Source organism: Stegodyphus dumicola, chromosome 3 (genome assembly GCF_044657685.1).
Source record: "Stegodyphus dumicola isolate Sdum_Otavi_A_Nest chromosome 3, ASM4465768v1".
NCBI classification, from domain to species: domain Eukaryota; kingdom Metazoa; phylum Arthropoda; class Arachnida; order Araneae; family Eresidae; genus Stegodyphus; species Stegodyphus dumicola.
This window is the reverse complement of record NC_140770.1, coordinates 214,820,400-214,841,199: the sequence shown is the minus strand read 5'-3', so window position 1 is coordinate 214,841,199 and position 20,800 is coordinate 214,820,400. Positions and strand designations below refer to the sequence as shown.

General features: G+C 31.7%; 1 protein-coding gene across 5 annotated transcripts in view; it reads right to left on the bottom strand.

Moving 5' to 3' along the window:
• LOC118203893 (uncharacterized) overlaps positions 1-20,800 on the bottom strand; it is a 233,753-nt gene that overhangs the window by 109,559 nt on the left and 103,394 nt on the right. For all 5 annotated transcript variants that reach the window (XM_085813843.1, XM_085813842.1, XM_085813846.1 and 2 more), the window contains 6 exons: positions 18,500-18,631; positions 15,936-16,016; positions 15,742-15,851; positions 6,383-6,509; positions 6,077-6,289; positions 734-826 (listed from right to left, as the gene is read on the bottom strand). In XM_085813843.1, coding sequence (XP_085669969.1) covers positions 734-826; positions 6,077-6,289; positions 6,383-6,509; positions 15,742-15,851; positions 15,936-16,016; positions 18,500-18,631 — 756 coding nt within the window. The remainder of the gene's footprint in view (positions 1-733; positions 827-6,076; positions 6,290-6,382; positions 6,510-15,741; positions 15,852-15,935; positions 16,017-18,499; positions 18,632-20,800) is intronic.

Below are 20,800 nucleotides of genomic sequence, written 5' to 3'. Positions count from 1 at the left end.
CAGTCACACGGATGGTTTGAATGCAATCAAAAAGGCATTGCTTTGCTGTGATGAACACAGAAGAGCAGTAACACGACACACAACTGAACAATATTACCATGCTGCACTGTCTAAGCATTATGGCGGCACAAACACGAGACAGTGAAATGAAACAGGAGGCCGTTACTAATTTTTTTAAAAAAATGTGTGATACATTATGTAAACTGTACAGCACCTCATCTATATTACAAGTACAAGTTTTCAAGTTACAAAACATGCCTAGTCATTTTTGTACATTAAGCTGCAGAAAAATTATCATTAAAGACATAAAGTAAGAAATTTAGAACTAAAATTTCACAAAGGCTAGAAAATGAAATTCATAATTAATAAATTTCAAATAAACATATACATGGTCTTTGTGAAATTTCAGTTCTAAATTTCTTACTTTATATCTTTAATGATAATTACATATACATATATTTCATATCACTATGTATCTGCACGGATCTTGTATATTACTAAATACTCTACAGTTCGTACAATAAGACTATAGTATTCAAATTTTCTTAATATGAATCTCTGTTATCTGCATTAGCCCAGTGCACATTCTTTCGGATAAAATCAGGTTTCTACTTTGTATTAAATTCAATGAAGAGTATGGAAACACATATCATTCATTATAGATAAAATGCTTAATGCTGTTAGAATAAAAAATAAAGAAAGAAGTAAAAACTAAGGAATCTTTTTCACTTACTGTTTTGCCAATAATGCCCTCCTTCGTAGTACTTGTAACTTTAAATATTACCCCTTCACAATCAGGAGTAAAACATGGCTGTGCCAAGAACTCCTATAGAAGCAAGTTTAGAATAAAATTTCCTTAATTAACAATTACTATTAGAACAAAACAGAATGTTTTCACATTCTGCAGAAAAAGAGGAAATTACTGATACTTAAATGCATCATTGGTAGGGACAAGAAAACAAGTAAAAACGTTTGCACGTTATAATATTGCACAAGTCTACTTCAGTCAGCAGGATTTCATATATAAATAAATTTTTTAATGGTTTAAGAACAAATATACAATAAACAAAATGTAGATGACTTTCTCTGAAGCACAAATATATTACGGAATGCTATTTACAATTCCAAACATAATCACTCCCACAGAATTTGTACACATTTCTTTATTTGGATATCATCAACCAAAAATAAATAAATAAATGAAAATAAGTTGAGTAAACAGGACTGAATATGTTAAAGCCAATATATATGCCCTCATGCTTGCAAAACTATTCTATGAACAATTAAAAGTATGTAGTATGCATTATTCATTATTATTAAACAATCTAATTTTTAACACAAAACAAGTTTAATAAAATAACTATTAAAAAGTGTCTTGTAATTAACAAAGTACAAACAAAATTTTTTGAAACACATTTAAAATTTATAATAATCACACTTACCTTAAAGAAAATTTATATGGTCATTATAAAAAGCTCCTTTATTCTAAAAATTATTCACTGAAAAGCAACACGATTAAAATCACAATATAAAGAGATTTTATAGTTTAAAGTAACAGGTAATTATAATTTATTATGCTGATTTTAGAAAGTTATTAGAAATAAATATTTTTGTCTTTTTAAACTGAAAGTTTTCAGATATTTTAGCTTATTTATATTTCTTTTCTTCTCTTTAACTACTTTTCTACGTTGATTTTATTTTTGCCTTTTTAATCTAAAAATTTTTGATATATTTTAGCTTATTTATATTTCTTCCCTTTTCTTTAGCTTTTCTATTTTGATTTTCTTAATTAACAAATCAATATTCCTCCTGATAACTGTAGCATCCTCTAAGTACCTGCTAATTTGTTAACATTTCTGAAAAGAAAAAATTTCACTTATTCCAAAATTATAATTTAATATTGGATCATCCCACAAATTCATCAAATTTTTTATGATAAACACAAATAAGGCTGCACAGAAACACACAAAAATCGCATAAGCACCCTTTTGATCTGACATTTAAGAAGTGAACTTCTGTTTGTTGAGAGAACTACTGTCTGTTTCAGAGAATTTTGAAGAAATGAAAGTTACCTGAAGAGAGAAAAATTCAAGGAGTAAGGCGTGCTGAATTGGGTGAGGATGAAACAAATCCCAAACATATTTAATTAATGTTTGCCTGACACTCGACACTGAGCATTGTCAAAATGGAAGAAAACACTTCAATCATGTGTGTTGAACGCTGTTGAGATGTTGTGCATTGTCGTTGTTTGAAATGTGACGTTGAGCATTGTTGTGACATTGAGCAAAAAAATGTTGAAAATGTGATGTTGAGCATTGTCAAAATGGAAGAAAACACTTCAATCAGGGGTGCTTTGCATTGATTTCTGCTTTTAAAACAGACATTTAAGAATAGTATTTTCTGAATTTATTGTCTGATTTGACATTGAGAATTCATTATATTCAAATCTTTTGCAGTCTTACCATACACAAACACAAAGGATATATATTTCTGAGATGTTGATGCCACTTGATGTTACTAAAGGAAGTTTATTCAGCTTGTCTAACAATCTTTTTCTTATAACATCATACAGTTGCCACTTCTCGTCTTGTGTAATGAGCCAGCTCAAAAAAGAAGCTTTATTTCGTTTCAGCAACAAATTAAATGCCGAAATTCGAGAAAACATATTCTGCTCTGCTAAATTATGGGACATACATTGGCTTACATATCCAATTTTCTTCAAATAATCATATATTGCACTGTCTGGAATATCTAACCCCGCTGATAGTTTCTGACCTACATAACATGGCTTTTCAGAAGTAGCTTCTTTTAATACTCCCTTATTTACAAACAATAGATATTCAGACAGGACAATATCATCGAGGCTGAAATTTCCATGCTTAAAGTTCTCAAACTGCATCATTAGAAACAGCACTTCATCCATATACAGCACGAATTTTACAAGCAGTCTGACTGGCATTTTTTCCCTTTTTAAAAAAATAAAAGAGCATAATCAGAAAAAACCCTATTTACCCATCTACTCCAATCAAGGTCACTCTCCTCATCAACAGTAAAAAATAATTAGGAAAATAAAATGCTATGATTTGGAAAAGTGTAGAGCTTTCTGGATGATCCAATATATACAAAGTAACAAAAAATCTTTCGACTGGATATAGTCATGCCACCCAGGTTAAATGACCCTACAGCCCTTTTGTTAATGATTTGCAGCAAAGCAACAATCCTACGAGCTGTCCACAAACCATTGACAGTCGACACTCACTTATGTTTATGTCACTTTTAATCTGCCTGACAAGAGAATAGCTCTGAGTAAAACTGCCACTTTGGCATAATCCATTAACAAGAGGGCTCTTGGCTCCAATAATAAATTCTCTACAAAATTCAGATACTTTTCATCTCGTTGCTTTTCCCGAAAATTCTCCAAACAACACGAGAAACTCATCATGCCATGCAGAAATTAATATTTACTTTAAATTTTTGTTGTGTTTAATTAATTTAGATCCATATTGCTCAGGTAATTAATTAGCAGAATTCAAGTTTTAAACTTGGTCATTTAACTTATTTCTTTAAAATTAAGGAAAATATTTTCATTAGTCTTAAAGAATAATAAGCAGCTATTACAAGCTGTTCACAACATGGATTTTCTAGGAAAGGGAATGTGTTTCAAGTAATGTTTGAGTATTATCAACACTTAAAAGTAAGAAATTTTATCAAGTTGAAACTTATATACAGTTTGTATTAAAATGTTAAATCTCTTGGTGAACTAGAAATTTTAAGTCTAGCTCAGTTAATACAGGAATTACTTAATTTAAGTATGTTTTTATTTGATTAGCAAGTTCAAGAGTCTTCCATACCCTACTCTCAAAAATACTTTCGGCTTGTCTTATATTTTGAGTGCCCCCTGATGTAGAGACACTATATGTTTAACAAACACCCAAGTCTTCTCTAGGATTCAAACCAAAGCTTTTTGGTATGTTAGTCAAGAGTCACTAACCACTACCTTAATTGGGCAGTGAGGTTGTGGTGGAAATCAAAAAAGAATCATCAGAAAATGTCAGGTGGTTATATTTTTTAGGAGGATATGATTTTGTTCTTTTGCATAAGGGTAGGGAAATCTCATTCTTTTTGGCCTGAAGGGATGTTGTTACCTTAAAAAACAGGATGTATGCTAGAGAAATCATTGCCCTTCCAAAGCATGCCTCTTGTGACAAGTGGGGGCATAGTAACTTTAGCAGTGCATCTCTGATTTTATATATGAGGATTGTTGAAGCTGTTACTTGGGTGGCACAGTTCTTTATACTCAGCTGATTGACTCCAAGATTACCTTCCTTGCTGTCTTACTATCATCGTGATTTCAATACCAACCAAAATTTGAATAACACTGAGTAAAAAACAGATGCATATTTTCCTTCCCTCTAAATTCACACAGATCCTTCTACTTTTAGAGACTTTTAGACTTTTTAGAGAAAACTAACAAATAGCTTAATATTTTGAAATTAGATATTATATACGAAATTATATACAAAATATATACGAAATTAGATAAAATAAAATTAATTTTAACGTAATTACAGTAACTTTTGTTTTGTTTTGCTACAACATGATTAAAAAAAATCTGCTTTATAACATTTATTACATTGTCTAAATTTCAGAATCACAGTATTCAAGGTAGACACTTTTAAAACATGACAGATGAAAATAAAAACATTTTAATATTTTTCTTAAAAATACAATTACATATATTAATTTTATATTAATGAAACTGTATAAAGTTATTACAATTATTAAGAAAACTTGTAAATGATTACTTGTAAATTATGAAATTCAATTTCTAAATCAAAATTTTTGAAGATAAAATGATTTTGAAATTGCTAGAAAATGATAAGTTGTTAAACCTGGCTACACACAACAAAACAATTCATACTGCAAAAGGGAAAAAGGTTGTTCTGGGTGCAATAAAGAGAAAAAATTTAAACAGTAACCTCATTATCTGTCAACAGATGCCAAGAACATCTGCACTACAAATATGATGACCAATCGCCATAAATTTTAGCACTTTTGGCAAAAAACTGCAAAATTCACACAAGATTTCAAACTGAATGAATTTTTTCCATTACAACTGAAAAATTCACAAATGATAGCAGATTTTTTTTTTTTTTTTTTTTTTTTTTTAATTTGACTATTCATTTCTTCTCCAAAGGAATGTTTTAGATGGTCACCACTGTTTCTTGTGGTGCTACAGCAGAGAAAGAGATGAACTCTCTGCAGAAATTTATGGCTCTCCTCAGATTTAGATTGCTTCAATACCGAAAGATTTTTTTTGGAACTCTCTTCCACTTTTAGGGTGTGATATTCATGTCTTTTGTCCCTATCCTTGAAGAATTTTTAGATTCACTGATAACAATGGATGGAAGTGCAAACTTCATGAAATTCAACATTCTTGAATGTCAAGTTTTTATCACAAATGTTCACTCGTAAGGTCAAGTTCAGTGTCTAAGAAAATATTTATCAACACAGATAGACAATATTCTTGTTGATTATATCTGTTTTGAAATTTGGGTGAACAAATCATGCATCTCAAAACTTTAGTTCTGAGACAGCTCATTGCTAGTTTTCAAAATACGCCTATCTGCAATTCAAAATACGCCTATCTGTGACGAGCTGCAGAGTTGAATTCTACATTTAATAAAAATGTCAATTCACCCTCAGAACGGCAGTCACAGGAAAGAGATGGAAATGTTAGATGAGCAAAATATTGTCCATTTGCAAATTCTGGTTGACATTCAACTACAAAAATTGCTTACAACAAACCTCAGGACTTTTAAGGATTGCACAAACTCTCTCCCACGCAGAATACATTTTCATAACACATAATTTATAATGCAAAGTAAAGGTAAGAGTTAATTCCATTAATAGATTCTAATGAAATATCTTTAAATGTATAACTAATTTATTTACTTCATATGATGGCAAATAGGTTCTACTTTACACCCTTAGGCTCAACTGCATTTTTTTACATGGATTTATAAATTTTTTATCTAAACTACCAATAAAATGCTTAGAAATGTATTAATGTAACCTTTTCAGACAGTCCTTTGGAATTTTTCAGTTCTTTCCAACACTGTGGATGATAATGAAGAGAACAGTGTTCAGAGCAAAACACAGAAAAAAATCCTTTGAAGCCAGGATCTGAATAATAGATAGGTTGATTGAACTGACATGCATCATAAAGACATACTGCAACAGGAGGAGGTGGATTTTCACATTCTTCTATCAAGGCACCAACTACAACCTAAATAAAATTGCTTGTTATAGATATGTTTACCGGATACACAGGATAATGTATTAAAATTAATTTAAAAAAATAAAAATGCTAAAAAATTACCTTTAAATGTTCAGATTTTGTATCATCCATTAGAATGTCTAATTCAGGCCATACATATTCTTTGAAACGAATACCTTTCTCTAAGATATCATGAACTATTTTCAAATAACTCAAACTGTCCTTAAACCTAAAAAAGGGTAAAAATTTAAATAGCTATAACATTTAATTTAAAAACAATATTCTTTACCAGCTTCAAATACTTCCCACATTAATCCTATAACTGATAAGGGACAAATAAATAAAAGGTAAATTTGGCAAAATGCTTGATAGCTCGGACTTGAAAAGAGTGCATTCATACAGTATCGTTTCAGGAAATTATCTCATAATACACTGAAGATGGAGAAGAGAAACAGCTAGAGATAGGCCAGCTCTTTAAAGGCATCACATTGGAACCATTCGCTCACTGAAGTGAATCTGTTCTTTTTAACGATTCACTGCTCACTAACAATGACCTTCATGAATACGTTCGGAACAGGCATTGATCAAGAGTGGTATGCAAAGATGGAGGGGGGAGCAGAAAGTATTGAACAAGCAGTGGGATCACTGGAATCAACCAAATCGCTCACTCAACTGTACTTTCAAGATTTCTTAAAAAAAAAAAAAAAAAAAAAAAAAAACTTCCACACAGAACAAGAATTAATAATTAAATTAAAAAATCCTAAGTTAAAAAACAATGAAAACTAAACTCCCTTGTTAAAGATATTACATTATTTTATTACTATACTTGATATTTTACTGCTACTACAAAGAACAGCGTAAAATTAAATTTTTAGATTGGAGGCAGATCTCAAAGAACAGGAAATTGTCTGCTGACAATACTGCCTTTTTTTTTTTTTTTTTTTTTTGTATATCTAATTTGACCAAATATTGCTCAAGGTTTTTTTTATTCGGTATGGTACATATTTTGTTCTGCAACCTTAAAAAAATACATTGGCTGGAAAAATTTATGTTTATAAGTTTATATGTTTATAAGTTTATAAGAAGATTTAAAGAGAAATTCACAGCTCTTGATTACAAGGCATTAGTAAAATAAGTAAAGAAATAAAAATATAATTTATTATTTTACATGAATATTACAATATTGTATAAAAAGGGCAATACCTAAAATACATAGCTAGACTATGGCACAGTATTAAAAGAATCAAAATGAAACTCAAAGGAACAGCTCTGAGGAAACGAAAAGAGCAAATAATCAAGACACTGTAGGAGCCAGATTTCTGACTAGAGCAGGAGTGATCAAAAGAGCGAATAATGAAGACTCTGAATGGATCAGATCTGTGGCTAGAGCAGGAGTGATTAAAAGAGCTAATAAGCATTATTCCGAAGGACTCAGATCTGAGACTAGTGCCAGTGTGCTGACAACTGGAAATCCGAGGAACTTGTTTCTACAGTCTACATACTTGAAAAAGATCCTCGCACTGCCAGATGGGGGGAGAGATATGTTGTTTTACTTATGTTTTGTTTTTTAAATACTAGATGGAACACAAGCAAACAAAAAGAACATGCATAAACACTCGGCCAGAGATGTTTCTGGTAAATAATAAACCAAAGAATGCTAGTGTTTACATTAAAAGGAATGAAATTTTTGGCGCCTTCCCATCAACAGCTTTCCGCTAACTGTTAAAGCACTGCTGTTCCGTTTTTGCCTGATCATTCGTTCAGTAAAGTGAATCAGTTCTTTGAATCAGTTCCTGAGCGGATCATACATCGCTAGAAACAGCCATGGAGCCAGCTGGAAATTAGAACACTGGCACAATTTATCAGTGCTTTGTGGCTCTAGGCCAATTTTTTTTTTAATTTATGAGTAACTGATGCATTAACAGTGAAACTTCGGTTTAATTTGCTTTATGGTATATGTGGAAAATATTAATGCTTCTGTCTAAGGAAAGTGCTGCCTTCATAGAGACTTTGGTTCTAATTTACATCATACATGGAGAAAACCGCAACATCCACGCAGCTAATTCATTCACAAGGATTTGAATTTATATTAAACAACAAGTGTTCAGTAGAATTAGCCACTAAGCTATCACACTGTGATATGAAAGAACTTCAAAAATAAAACAACTAATATATTATCTCACTTACACAAGAATTTGCTTCTAACCTGGCCACACCCAAGGCCCAATTTTTTTTTAAATCCTCTAATACATTTTCTTGATAATTCCCAAATGCCCATCACTTTCCTCACAATATGCTGCCATAAATGCTTCATGTACATTTCAGAAATCCTACATATGCATTTGTTACAAATTTGAAGTTTTTTTCTTGCCACTAGGACTGCAGCAGATATTTCTTGGAACTTTTATGGCAACACTGCTCTTGCAGGGGAGTATGCATCATCTGGGCAGCTATGAAGGAAGCATGTCTCTTTAGTTCTTGATATGGAACTATGCAACAGTAATTATAAATATTTTTGCATATTAAAGTTTGTGTTGTGGAAACTACAGTAGTCTATTAATTTGACAGATATCATGAAACGTTATTCATTTACAAGTACTGGAAAAATACTGATATACAGGTAATATCCAAGTTATAATAATACTTTCCTAGATGGTGATGTAGATGTTATATGAAAAGTAAATGCTCCATTTCTTCAATAACAGGCAGCTTTTAGACTTTTATTTAGACAGGTAACTTTTACTAAAATATGTAAAGAGGTTATCACACATGGCTACAGTCCCTGCTAGATGGGACTTTTCTGAGAAACAAGATTCTGGTAGAATTAGTTTAAAGGGAGGATTCCTAGAAAAAAAAGAGCCCTGCCTGAAGCGAAGTCCCACCCAGCTACGGAAGCAATGATGTCGCTACGCGGGATTTTTTCAAACCTCACCGAAAATGTCTCGGGTCCCAGGTAGAGATAACCAATCAGACGAAAGTTCTGCTTCTAAAGGATCATGTAATAATAGATTACTGTTTGGCGTCCAAGTCTTTGTAGTAAGTGAGAAAGAGGAATGTGTGTTTCCTGGAATTGTGCAGGTTCTGAGAATTGTCCCTTTCGACGTCAAGTCCAGCGTAGCTGAAACATAATGTGATTGGGGGCCTAAGATAAATAACATGGCTCTCCAAAAAAAAAAATCTAATTTTAATTAGTTACAGTTCCTTCCATAATTTTTAATTTGGTTATTTTCCCCTTTCTAACCTAAAAGAAGGGTCCCTTTCTACCCTACATGCTTACAAGAAATCTTTCAGAACTGAGTCACCTCAAAATCTGCCACATGCTTCTTGATACTTTTCTGTTTAAAACAGCAGTCATCAATCATTAGAACTTCACAGACCACTACATACATAATTTTATATTTGGTGGACTACTAATATGTATTAAAAAAAAGGTAAATACATTTATACAATAATAATCAGCAAACTACACATATTGCGTTCCCATTGAAAAATCACATGAAAAGTACACAAATCTTACCTTCTTGTACAGAAAGCTTCACATTAAGCAAAGCAATATCAATAATGAGAGAGAGTTATGTGGCCAATTTTTAGCCCTTTCAGGACGGGCGTCCCATATACACATTCTCTAAGAACGTCTCTTACAGACGGGTGTCCCATCCACGTATCAGCAAAGATCGCATTCAGAGGACGGGTGATGCGTATACGCATTTTAACCCTTTGAAGGGCACCGGTATATAATATATAATGTATATAATATATACCGGTTGTTTGTCAATTTTTTAACCTCCGAAAAAATGCTAATTTTTCTTCACCAAAAGCTATAAACGTAAGTGTCTAGTATTTTCTTTCGATTCTAAATGGCAACATCACCCTATGAATGCTCAATATTTTACAGTTATGAAATTAATATACCTCGTTCCAAGGTATCATGTTGGAAGATTGATAAATTCTATTGGAGGGAAAGAAAAAATTCAAAATCTGCAAATATATGACGTACACGTGCTGAATCTTATATATTTACTTCATTTCAGTCAGAAGTTATAAGTAACAGAAGATTATTTATACGATTTTAAAACCGGTATATAATATATACCGGAGCCCACACTGAGGGTACCATGCCAATAGATGGCAGCACCAGTCTTCTCCTTTTCTACTCTGTGACATAACAGGATTTCTTTATTATTATAACAGTTTATGATAAAATAATTTTTCATGATTAATTTATAAGTTGTTTAGGATTAAATATTATGTTCATGGAGGAATGGGGAGTTTACTGACCCTGTGCTAGGACTGAATACAAGTATATTAGTTTAATTTATTCTTTGTGTATTCAGCTCAAGTTTCATTCGTATGTGTTTAGCTAAAATTTTTATTTCAGCACTTATCCCTTTCCCAAGAGAAAGACTCATCGATTTGAAAATTGCCGTCTGGGGTCAAAACTTTAAACAATTGTGGGGGTTAAACGTGGCATGCTAGCCTCCAAAAGACACCAGTTGCTTCCTGTTTTCCAAAATCCTAGAATGCCAGAAAATGAAAAGAGGTGATTGACAACCAATTTGTTATGCGGGAGTCATGCCTTCTTCCCTTTGTGAGGTGTGATAAGATCACACAAAGGGAAAGCTAACTTAAAATGAAAATGTACTTAAGGTCCATCTCATAGTGTAATCACAAAAACTACTGGTTTGAAAGCATACTTTTATTTCTCAGGGAAATTCTTTTTAATTCTTTTTTAATTTCAGATGAAAGACTAGAGAACACAAATGAAATTTGTGCTCTGGTTGATACAAATAGGTTGTTTCTGAAATAATTTTTCACAGTTGGTGAAAGGAGGAAAAATATTAAGGCCCGTTTCAGATGCAAACTAAAATTTATCCAAAAGTTGAAAAGGAGCCCCTATGAAGCCAAAGGTGTTGAAAATAAGAATAAGAGCTTTGAAGTGTATGAAATAATAAAATTGTTTAACAGCATTTCTTCCTGTTCAAAAAGATATATTACAACCTATATTTACAAAAAATAAAAAATGGACTCTTACGGTCCTCGATGATCTAAAGTGTGTGTGCGTGGAGGGGGGGGGCGATTCTTCGTATCATAGTAGGAAGCATGGTTTTTTTTCACATATTATCTAAAGCATAAAATACAACTTCAAAAATGCAACATACTTTCTCAGCTGAGTCGGTCGTAGTGCTTCATTTTTCAATTTTTTAATTTTCGGCTGAGTTACATCTACTTGTAATATTATACTAGTTCAGTTACAGCATGATATGATTTACACATGCAGTGTTATATTTGCTAAATTTTTTTATAAAATAATATTGAATTTAAATCAAGTTGAAAAGCTTTTTACCCATATCTTACATAAGTATGTTCAGCTGGGTTGCATCATCAAAGTGCATAAAAACATAAATTTTATTTTTAAAATTTTAAATTTTTGCCAAAATATAAAAAAAAAATTTGTCTTTAGACTTACATAACTATATTCAAGCACTCATCACTACAGACGCACATCAAAAGTACCCAAAATTAGTTTAAAAAGCAAAGATTAACAGTTGGCAACTACCTGGAAAAAAAATGTTCTAGAGGGGCGCCGGTATAAAATATATACCGGCTCTCAAAATTCAGGATTTCGCTCTAGATTTTTTTTAAGTCTCAATTTTGTGTCCTTAGGGTCCATAAGTTATAGTTCATGCAAAATTTTACCACAGTTTAAATTATTTTATATACCGCCCCTCAAAGGGTTAAGGTGGAACGTTTTTCTGAAGGCCACTAGATGGCATCCTGTGTCCATTACTTTTGAAATGAACACAGTTTTAGGTTCCTGACCTTGAGTTTGATATATTCTACCTGACTTTGGTATTTTACTCATCAGCTGTTCGAGGGGGGCCGGAGGGAAAGCGTAAACAGAGGTGGGCTCTTTAATTCGGAGCGTGCTAATGAAAACATTCTCGTATCTTATTTATATCCAATTCCTTTTTTTTTATTCTATTTTTTCCCTCTACTATGTACGGTCTTTTAGGGTTACCGTGCGGAGTTTTTTTACATTTTGCATTGCCTTCAGATATATTTCCGTTCCTTCTTTTTTTATTTAGGAAAGCCTCACTTCCAGTTTATTATGGCGGGAAGGTGATATTTATCAGAGGAAGAATACCCTAGTATGTTTAGTGAACCATTTACTAACGCAAATGAGAGTACTGATTCATTTTCTAAAGAGTTAAAAAGTGATACTTTTTCTAAGAGTTACAAAGTGATATTTCTCTGTGCTTCGAGATTTACCACACTCGTTTTCATTTTAAATTTTGTTACTTCTTACTGTAAATAGTCTTTATTGTGCTCTTTTTATTAATTTTAAACTTTATTGATGGATTTTATCAATTAAAACTTTGAAATAATTTGAATAGCGCTTCCGAAAATTATTTTACAAGATAAGCAATTTTTTACTTATATTTTCATATAAAATAAAGAAAAAAATGTTTTATGGGCAATTTTAACATATATAAGAGCTCAAGTAATAATCTAAAATGATACCAAAAATTATGATGCTAGAAGCAAAACTTTTGTTTTTCTGATTTTTGTTATAAAATTAGGTTTACTGATGCAATACCTCCATCCTGTAGGGTGACTGTGACTGCCTTCGATTCTCTTCAGTCCCCCATGAGCGTCTTAAACAAAGGTGCGCCATCGCAAAAAGGTTTATTATTGTAAACACAATAACCATTGCTTACTCAGCAATGGCACCATGGATCAACATTTAGACAAAACAAAAACAGAAACTTCCAGTGATGCAATTATAAATAAGAATGCAGATGTTCTCATAAAAATCCATCATTATTAACGATTACAATAGCATATGTTTGTAAATTCAAAAGGAAAGAAAATTCCAGTTTGCGCTAATATTGATAACAGCATATCCATGGATACCAACTCTCACTTTCAAATGCTGCTAGATATACCTAAAAAGTTGCTAAATTCAGAAGGAATTTCGCTAAAAGTAGAAGCTGAAATTAAAAAAAAAAAAAAAAAAGTATAATCCATATTCCATAATAGATTTTGTTACTCGTCATTTTTTTAAACTGAATCTTCATAAAAATATAAATAATGTCCCAATTTTTCTGCAGACCAGCAAAAAGTTATCACGGACCACCAGTTGGCAACCGCTGGTTTAAAACATACCACTCATTTTTAGTGTTTATTGGTGCATTTGAGTTATTTGTTTCTTTATACCTTTGGCTAGATAGTAAACTCACCTCCTACAAACTTTCTTGTTCTTATTATTTTGTTTTCTTATCCTTTTTACTAAATTTCTGTTGGAAAAATTTCCCTATACTTTGGCTCAGTGTTGGGTGCTATCTTCTCCTTTTTGTGAATAACCTTTTGTCAATTTCTAAAGTTTTGCTATTTTAACATCAGGACCAAAATGACAAGGAAATGGCACATAGCTTTCTCTGCAATTATTCCAACTAACTCCTGTGTTACTGCAATCGATCATTTGAAATTGTACTTTGCTAAACTGAATACAACTTCAGACTCTGTAAATAAATGAACTGTGTGGTAGTTATGAAAAGAATGTATGATCTAGAAAACCAGGTTTGGGTTCCAAACCTTTTTTCTTTCTGGCATATGAGTAAAGGATGTACAGCCATTTTGGCTTCAAGTCAATTTTAATTTCATGAGGTACTCAATCAAGCATAATCTTTCTTTTCTTTATGAAGAGAATACTTCTTGAAGAAACAGAATAACCACATGTTAATTTCTTGGCCGATAAGGAAAAAAAAAAAAAAAAAAAAAACAAATTAGAAGGAAAAATGTGTGCACTTTTGATAAAAACAATTACTGCTAGGAAAGCCAAACCAAACTAGAGGTGGCTGGCTGTTAAGGAAATATGCAAAACTAGTAAAATAAATAAAGTGAAATTGGTGTGGCCTTAGTGGGAAAAGTACATGAATGTAACAATGTGAAACGTAACACTTTTAGAACCATAACAATACCTATCTCTGTGTTTTGTTTTATTGCAGTTTACTGGCTGACACAAGAAGAAATAATAACCTGTCAAAGTATAAGTATCATCATCCTAATTATTGTGCCTTTTTTTCTTCTTTGCACTTTTATCTGGAGAGAGAAAGAAAAAAAAAAAAAAAAAAAAAAAAAAAAAAAAAAAAAAAGGTTTCTCATCCATCCTGTTCTTCAGATTTGGTATTCTACAATATTTTATTATAATTCATTAGATAAAATTTATACTGAAAATTCAGTCTTGATTCTCAGAAAGATATGCATGCTTGACACATTCTAATTAAAAATACTTTTGAGGAGCATTCCAAATATGACACAAACAAAAGTATTTGGAGATAAATAATGAAGGGAATGGGAACCGGGCTTCATTCTAATTTTTACAGTTATGGTTGCACTTTTTAAAATCAATATGATAAACAAACAGTTATACAGTCAAAAGTCGTTAATCCGGACTCGTCGGGACTTCGGCTATTCCGGATTATCGATCATCAGTTTAAATCTGGTAGGATGGCATGCAGAAATTACAAAATTAAAAATATGAAACCATAATTTATGAAATAAAGAACAATTATGATCTAAAAGGTATCAAAATTTACAAAAAGAAAAAGCTTAATATTTATTTGTTTACTTTATTAAACATTTCTTTCAATGTAAGTTGTTTAAGTTGCTTCGTTTCATGTGATACTTTCTCTTTAATTCTATTAAACAGACATAATTTCTTGTTTAGTTAAAAAGTTCCGCTGTTCAAGTCCTATAATTACTGTGTCGAGAATACCGACTAATTTGTCGATCGAAATTTTTTCGTTTTCAATAACCTCTGTCACTTTCTTCACTATCGGAAGTGAATTATAATGACAAGGAACTTGTTTAAAATCATATCAAAGATGGAGTACATCGAGATGAAATACTACATTTAGTAAGGAATTATAAGCCAAATAAAATAAAAACATCTGCCCTGAAGATAAGGATAGTGCTGACAGATCAACTTCCAATTCATTATGCGCCCTCCACAGCGTTCCCCCCACCGAGCAGGGTGAAATTGATAAACAGATTTCGGATTTCGAAACATACTTTCACTTTAGATCTTTTACATGTTAGCAAATATATATCGGAAATTCTATTTGATATAATCAAAAGCTCAAGCTTACTTTTACAAAATTGCTCTAACAGTCTGCCAAAAATAATAACGCCGGATCCAATTCGAAGATTAAGGAACAATGCAATCTGCAACATTAACTGAATTAGATAATTTTAGCTTAGCTTATACCGTTCGTTATACATTAAACGCGCATTCGTAAACGTTTTATGCGCACGCGCACACGCATATTCGCAGCCGTCAACACGAAGCATGCGCATAGGTAGCTTTGAGCTTCGAGGTCTGGATTATGGGTGTCCGAATTAACGACTTTTGACTGTATTTAAAAAGCAAACTAATTTTTAATAATAGGAGCGAATACCTGTTTAATTTATGGTATGCTAAGCCAAGGCCATAATAAGCTGCTGGAAATGTTACATTATTGTGGTCTTCAAGTATTCCTTTAAATATGGCGATACTTTTTTGCAGATCCTTTTAGAGAAGAATAAAAACATATGAATAATCAATCTTTTACAATAATAAAGAAGTATAAAAGAATCACACAGGCGTACTTACATCATAGTCTCCAGCTTTCCAATATGCAATACCTAACGCATATTTAATACACACAATATCACATTCTTCATATATATCAAGCTAAAAGAAAAAAAATCACAACATAAAAACACACACTTTACATATATAATATTTACATTCACAGCTCTTAAGATACAAAAAAAGTTAAGGAACCCCTAAACACTCTATCATGAATTCGAAATATATGCCGTTTCTAAAAAGTTTGTGATTTTGCTCTTGAATTTTTATGTTCTATACCAGAAAAGAAAGATATGCTTAGAAACAAAAAAATTGTGCTAGCAAGAGTGACTCAAAGAGCAGATTGGTAACCTGTGATGTCAGCAACAGCATAAAAAACCTTAATTAATCCTCTAGTGCAATATTAAAATTGGGATAATTTCAGAATTTCTTTCCTTTTCTATGCAGGGAAAAGAAGAATATTGTGCAAGATGAGGATGATCTTCAAGAAAGAACTGTCTTCGCATATTAATATGAATTGTCTGAAGTGTTAAAGTACAGCTAGAGAGAGATTGTGTATCATCTTGACATTAGAAACTAATAGAATGCAAGTGAAGACATGCTGATCTCTTAATAAAATTTTATTTCATAGGTGATAAAATTTGATGAGTTTTTTTTTTTTTTTTTTTTTTTTTTTTTTTTCAGAAAAACAAAACTGGATGATAATGTTGGTATTATCTGGACATCTTATATTTATTACATTTGTTTTTCAATGTTATTTATATTCTAGATTTGATTTGTTATGATATGACAAAAGACTTTGAAAGAATGATTTGATTGATAATTGTGGCAGTTCAACTCATCCACTGGATCATATGATCATCTAACCTAAGCCGAACAATATGATTTAACAAAAACTAAAAAATACAAGTGAATAACATTGAATATTATAACACACCAAAAGATAAAGTAATGATTAAAAATTAATGGCCTGAAAGGTATATGAACCACAAATACAGTAACTAATGCGCAAATCATAATAAAAAAATAAATTGCTTGATGCAATAATTATGTAAAAGTTTCACAGATCTTTAAAAAAAAAAAAAAAAAAAAAAAAAAAAAAAAAAGAGAGAGAGACATGCTATGAAAATACAGTATATAAGAATTAATATACACTGTGCTCGGCTATTGGCGAAACAAATACATAGTCTAGTTTATATTAATAGCCGCTAGATGTCAGTTGTCTTCTGTTTTGCATTGTAAGCGTCACGTTTAAAATGGCTACTCTGCAGCAGAAATCATTTTGTGTTCTTGAGTTTGAGAAGTGCAATTTTGTGATTACAGTGCAAAGACATTTCAAGTTGAGGTACCAAAGTGATCCTCTGAATGGGTAGAACATTCGCAGATGGTATTAACAGTTTGTAAATACAGGATGTATATGTAAAGGAAAGAGTTCTGGTCGCCCTCGTGTTCCCAATGAAAATGTAGCACAAATTCAAACTACTTTCCAACCTTCAAAATCAACTCATGCTTAGTCCTTCAAAATCAACTCAGCGTGCCAGTCAAAAGTTACAACATCCTAACAACAACAATTTGGCGTGTTTTGAGACATCGGTTGGTTATGAAACCATACAAGTTAAATTTGTTAGAGACTCTGCGTCCTGATGACAAACAAAAATGTGTGGCATTTTATAATGAGATTATTGATGCCATTGACAATGATAACACTTTTGCCCAACGTATCATGTTCAGTGATGAAGCAACTTTTCATGTTAGTGGTCATATAAACAAACACAATGTTCAAATTTGGGGCCTACAGAACCGACATGCAGCCATTGAACATGTACGAAATTCGTTCAAAATCAATGTGTTTTGTGCAATATCCCGATCATCTGTTTACGGACCATTCTTCTTTGATGGAAACACGGTTAACGGTCAACAGTATCTCGCTATGTTACAAAACTGGTTGTTTCCGAGGCTGCACGAAGACAACTTCATTTTTCAACAAGATGGGGCATCCTCTCATTGGTGTCACCAAGTGCATGATTATCTGAATGAAAAATCTACCGAACCGTTGGATTGGTCGTCAAGGAGCTGGCGACTTAGCATGTCTCCGCTGGCCTCCATGGTCACCGGACTTGACCACCTGTTACTTCTTCCCATGGGGTTTTATTAAAGACAATGTTTATGTACCATAACTCCCACAGAACCTGAAAGAGGTGAAGAACCGGATCTGTACTGTCATAACATCAGTGACGACAGACATGTTTGCCCGAGTACGGGAGGAATTTGAGTATTGATGTGATATTGTTCGTGTCGCTGATGGAGGACATATTGAATATCTGTAATCTGAACTTGAGAGGTTCGTACATATGTGTGTAAGGTTTTATATTCGTATGTCATACAGTTTAATAAATATATGCATATATTCTTTTTGAAACACACTGTATTTGAAATATTTTATTGAGCTTTAAAGTCTGAACCTTTCAAAAAAAAATATTAAGTGACAAACAATTTTTTATATGGCAAAGGGGAGAAAAATAAAACCTAAAACAATTTTGAAACTGAATTATATTTAAATGCAATAAAAAGAAAAGAATAATTACCTGTGGCTCATTTTTCAAATCACTAAGAACTTCTCGATATCGAAGAATGGCTGGACGTTCTAGGCCCTTCAGCATAGCTTCTGATGCCTCTTTCACATTTTTGATTACTTTACATTTAATTTCTTCAATATTCTACATAAAGGAAAATATATCAACTACATATACAAAAAGATACAAAATTACATGAAAAATAAATGATTTATAGTTACACAGATAAATAATTATGTTAAGTCTCCTGCAAGTAATGCTGTACTTTCATATGAATTCTATATTTTGGATATTTCCACAATGATTTTAAAACAGAAAGTTATAAACAAATACACTAATGCTTTATTTGTAATAAATACACACATATTCTAATTCTGTGTTGTACTATACTACTGTAAGATGCATGAGTTCTGAAATAAATCTATCCTTTTATTACTAAGCAACTGATACTTACACATTAGATCATGTAGTTATTGCAAAATTATTTTTCTACATACTGAGTGCCCCCATTTGTTCCGCAGTATACTGCTTGAAATCCTAGAAGCATTTAAGTTGAGATCTGGTAAATTAGGTGGTCAAGCCAGTAAGGGCTCTGAACCAACACCATGTTACGGAGACAATATCACTCCTTTAAGTTCTTGACCTCGTGATGACTTTTGCAACTTGTAGCCTTGAACATTGAAGCACCATCCACACGATTTTAACAAAAAAGTTGCAATATCGGAAAATGTGCGCAAGATGGGTGCCGCATATGCTGACAAAAGACCACAAATGGCAACGGGTGATTCTTCCCGCGAATTTCTTCGCCACTATGCTTCTGCTTCGATGATGAGGTGAAAGATGAGGTTCAACGCTTCTTGAAGGGCATGGTGGCAAGCTGGTATGACATGGGCATTGTAAAACTGCCACAGCGTCTACAAAACTGCATCGACCGAAACGGCGATTACGTTAAAAAATAAAGCATTCTTCAATCTTTAAAGTGATGTAGCAATTATAGAAAATAAACGGTTCTTTGTATATCTAAAAATATAGGAGACCTTTTTTTTTGGGATAGCCCTTGTATGATATAAAGGGTATCAAAATTTACAAAAAAAAAAAAAAAAAGAGGAGCTTAATATTTATTTGTTTACTTGAATACACATTTCTTTCAATGTAAGTTGTTTAAGTTGCTTCGTTTTTTGTGCTAATACTTTCTCTTTAATTATATAAACAGACAATTACTTGTTCAGTTACAAAGTTCCACTGCTCAAGTCCTGTAATAGCTGTGTCGAGAATACTGACCAACTTGAAAATCGAAATTTTTTCGTTTTCAATAATCTCTCTGTCACTTTCTTCACTATCCGGTACGTGTGCGTATTGGAAGCATGCATTAAACACGCATGTGTGAAGCATACAAAAAAAAAAAAAAAAAAAAAAAAAAAATTGTGGCTTTGAGGTTCGGATAATGGACATCCAGACTACGGACTTTGTACTGTATTTTAATATGTATTATATTCCATATCATTATATTATTAATTTAACTGAATTTTTCGCTCTGCATATGAAATACCTTTAAAAAAATAGAGAAAAAAATTATTTCAGCTATATATTTTTACATGCAAAATGTCAGATGTTTTGAAAACTTCAATTCTTTCCTTTCACAACTGAATAATAAATACTTTTTCGGTAACATAAATTAATAATGAAGAAATCTATGACATATGTCTACTATATTTATTACTATTCTGTTATGACATGTCACTTTTGGAAAAAAATAAATTATTAAATAATTTTAGTGTTATAACTAACAAATACTTAGAACGTGACATAATAATTTACAGAAATATTTAACGTAAAATTAGCAAATTATTTTTGCTTAACTGGTATTTAAGTCTTTAAAATTTAAACTTCACAGAATTTTGTAGTGATATGATAATAATATATTTTCAACATATTGTCGACAAAATTCCATTTAAACCTAACTTTAAGGCTTAAAATATAATGTTGTTTCCTCAATCTGTTATTAATATGCAATATTTAAAATATTAAACTAAAATAAAATGTGATTTTTCTCAGTTAGAAAGCTCTTTGAAATAAAATAAATGTTAGAAGGCTAATATTAGAACTGTTCATTCTTTTTAAAAAAGGTAATTACTTAAGAGACCAGGTTTTTCAAAGAGCTTCTATATAATTTTACATGTTTAAATACTTCATAAACTATAAATATGTTTTGCTTTTTTTACCTGTGATGTAAGAAAACTCCAACAATAATTATAATCATATGTTTAAAAGAAGGCCCAAAATATTTTCCCCCTTTCGCCACTTTCAGCATGA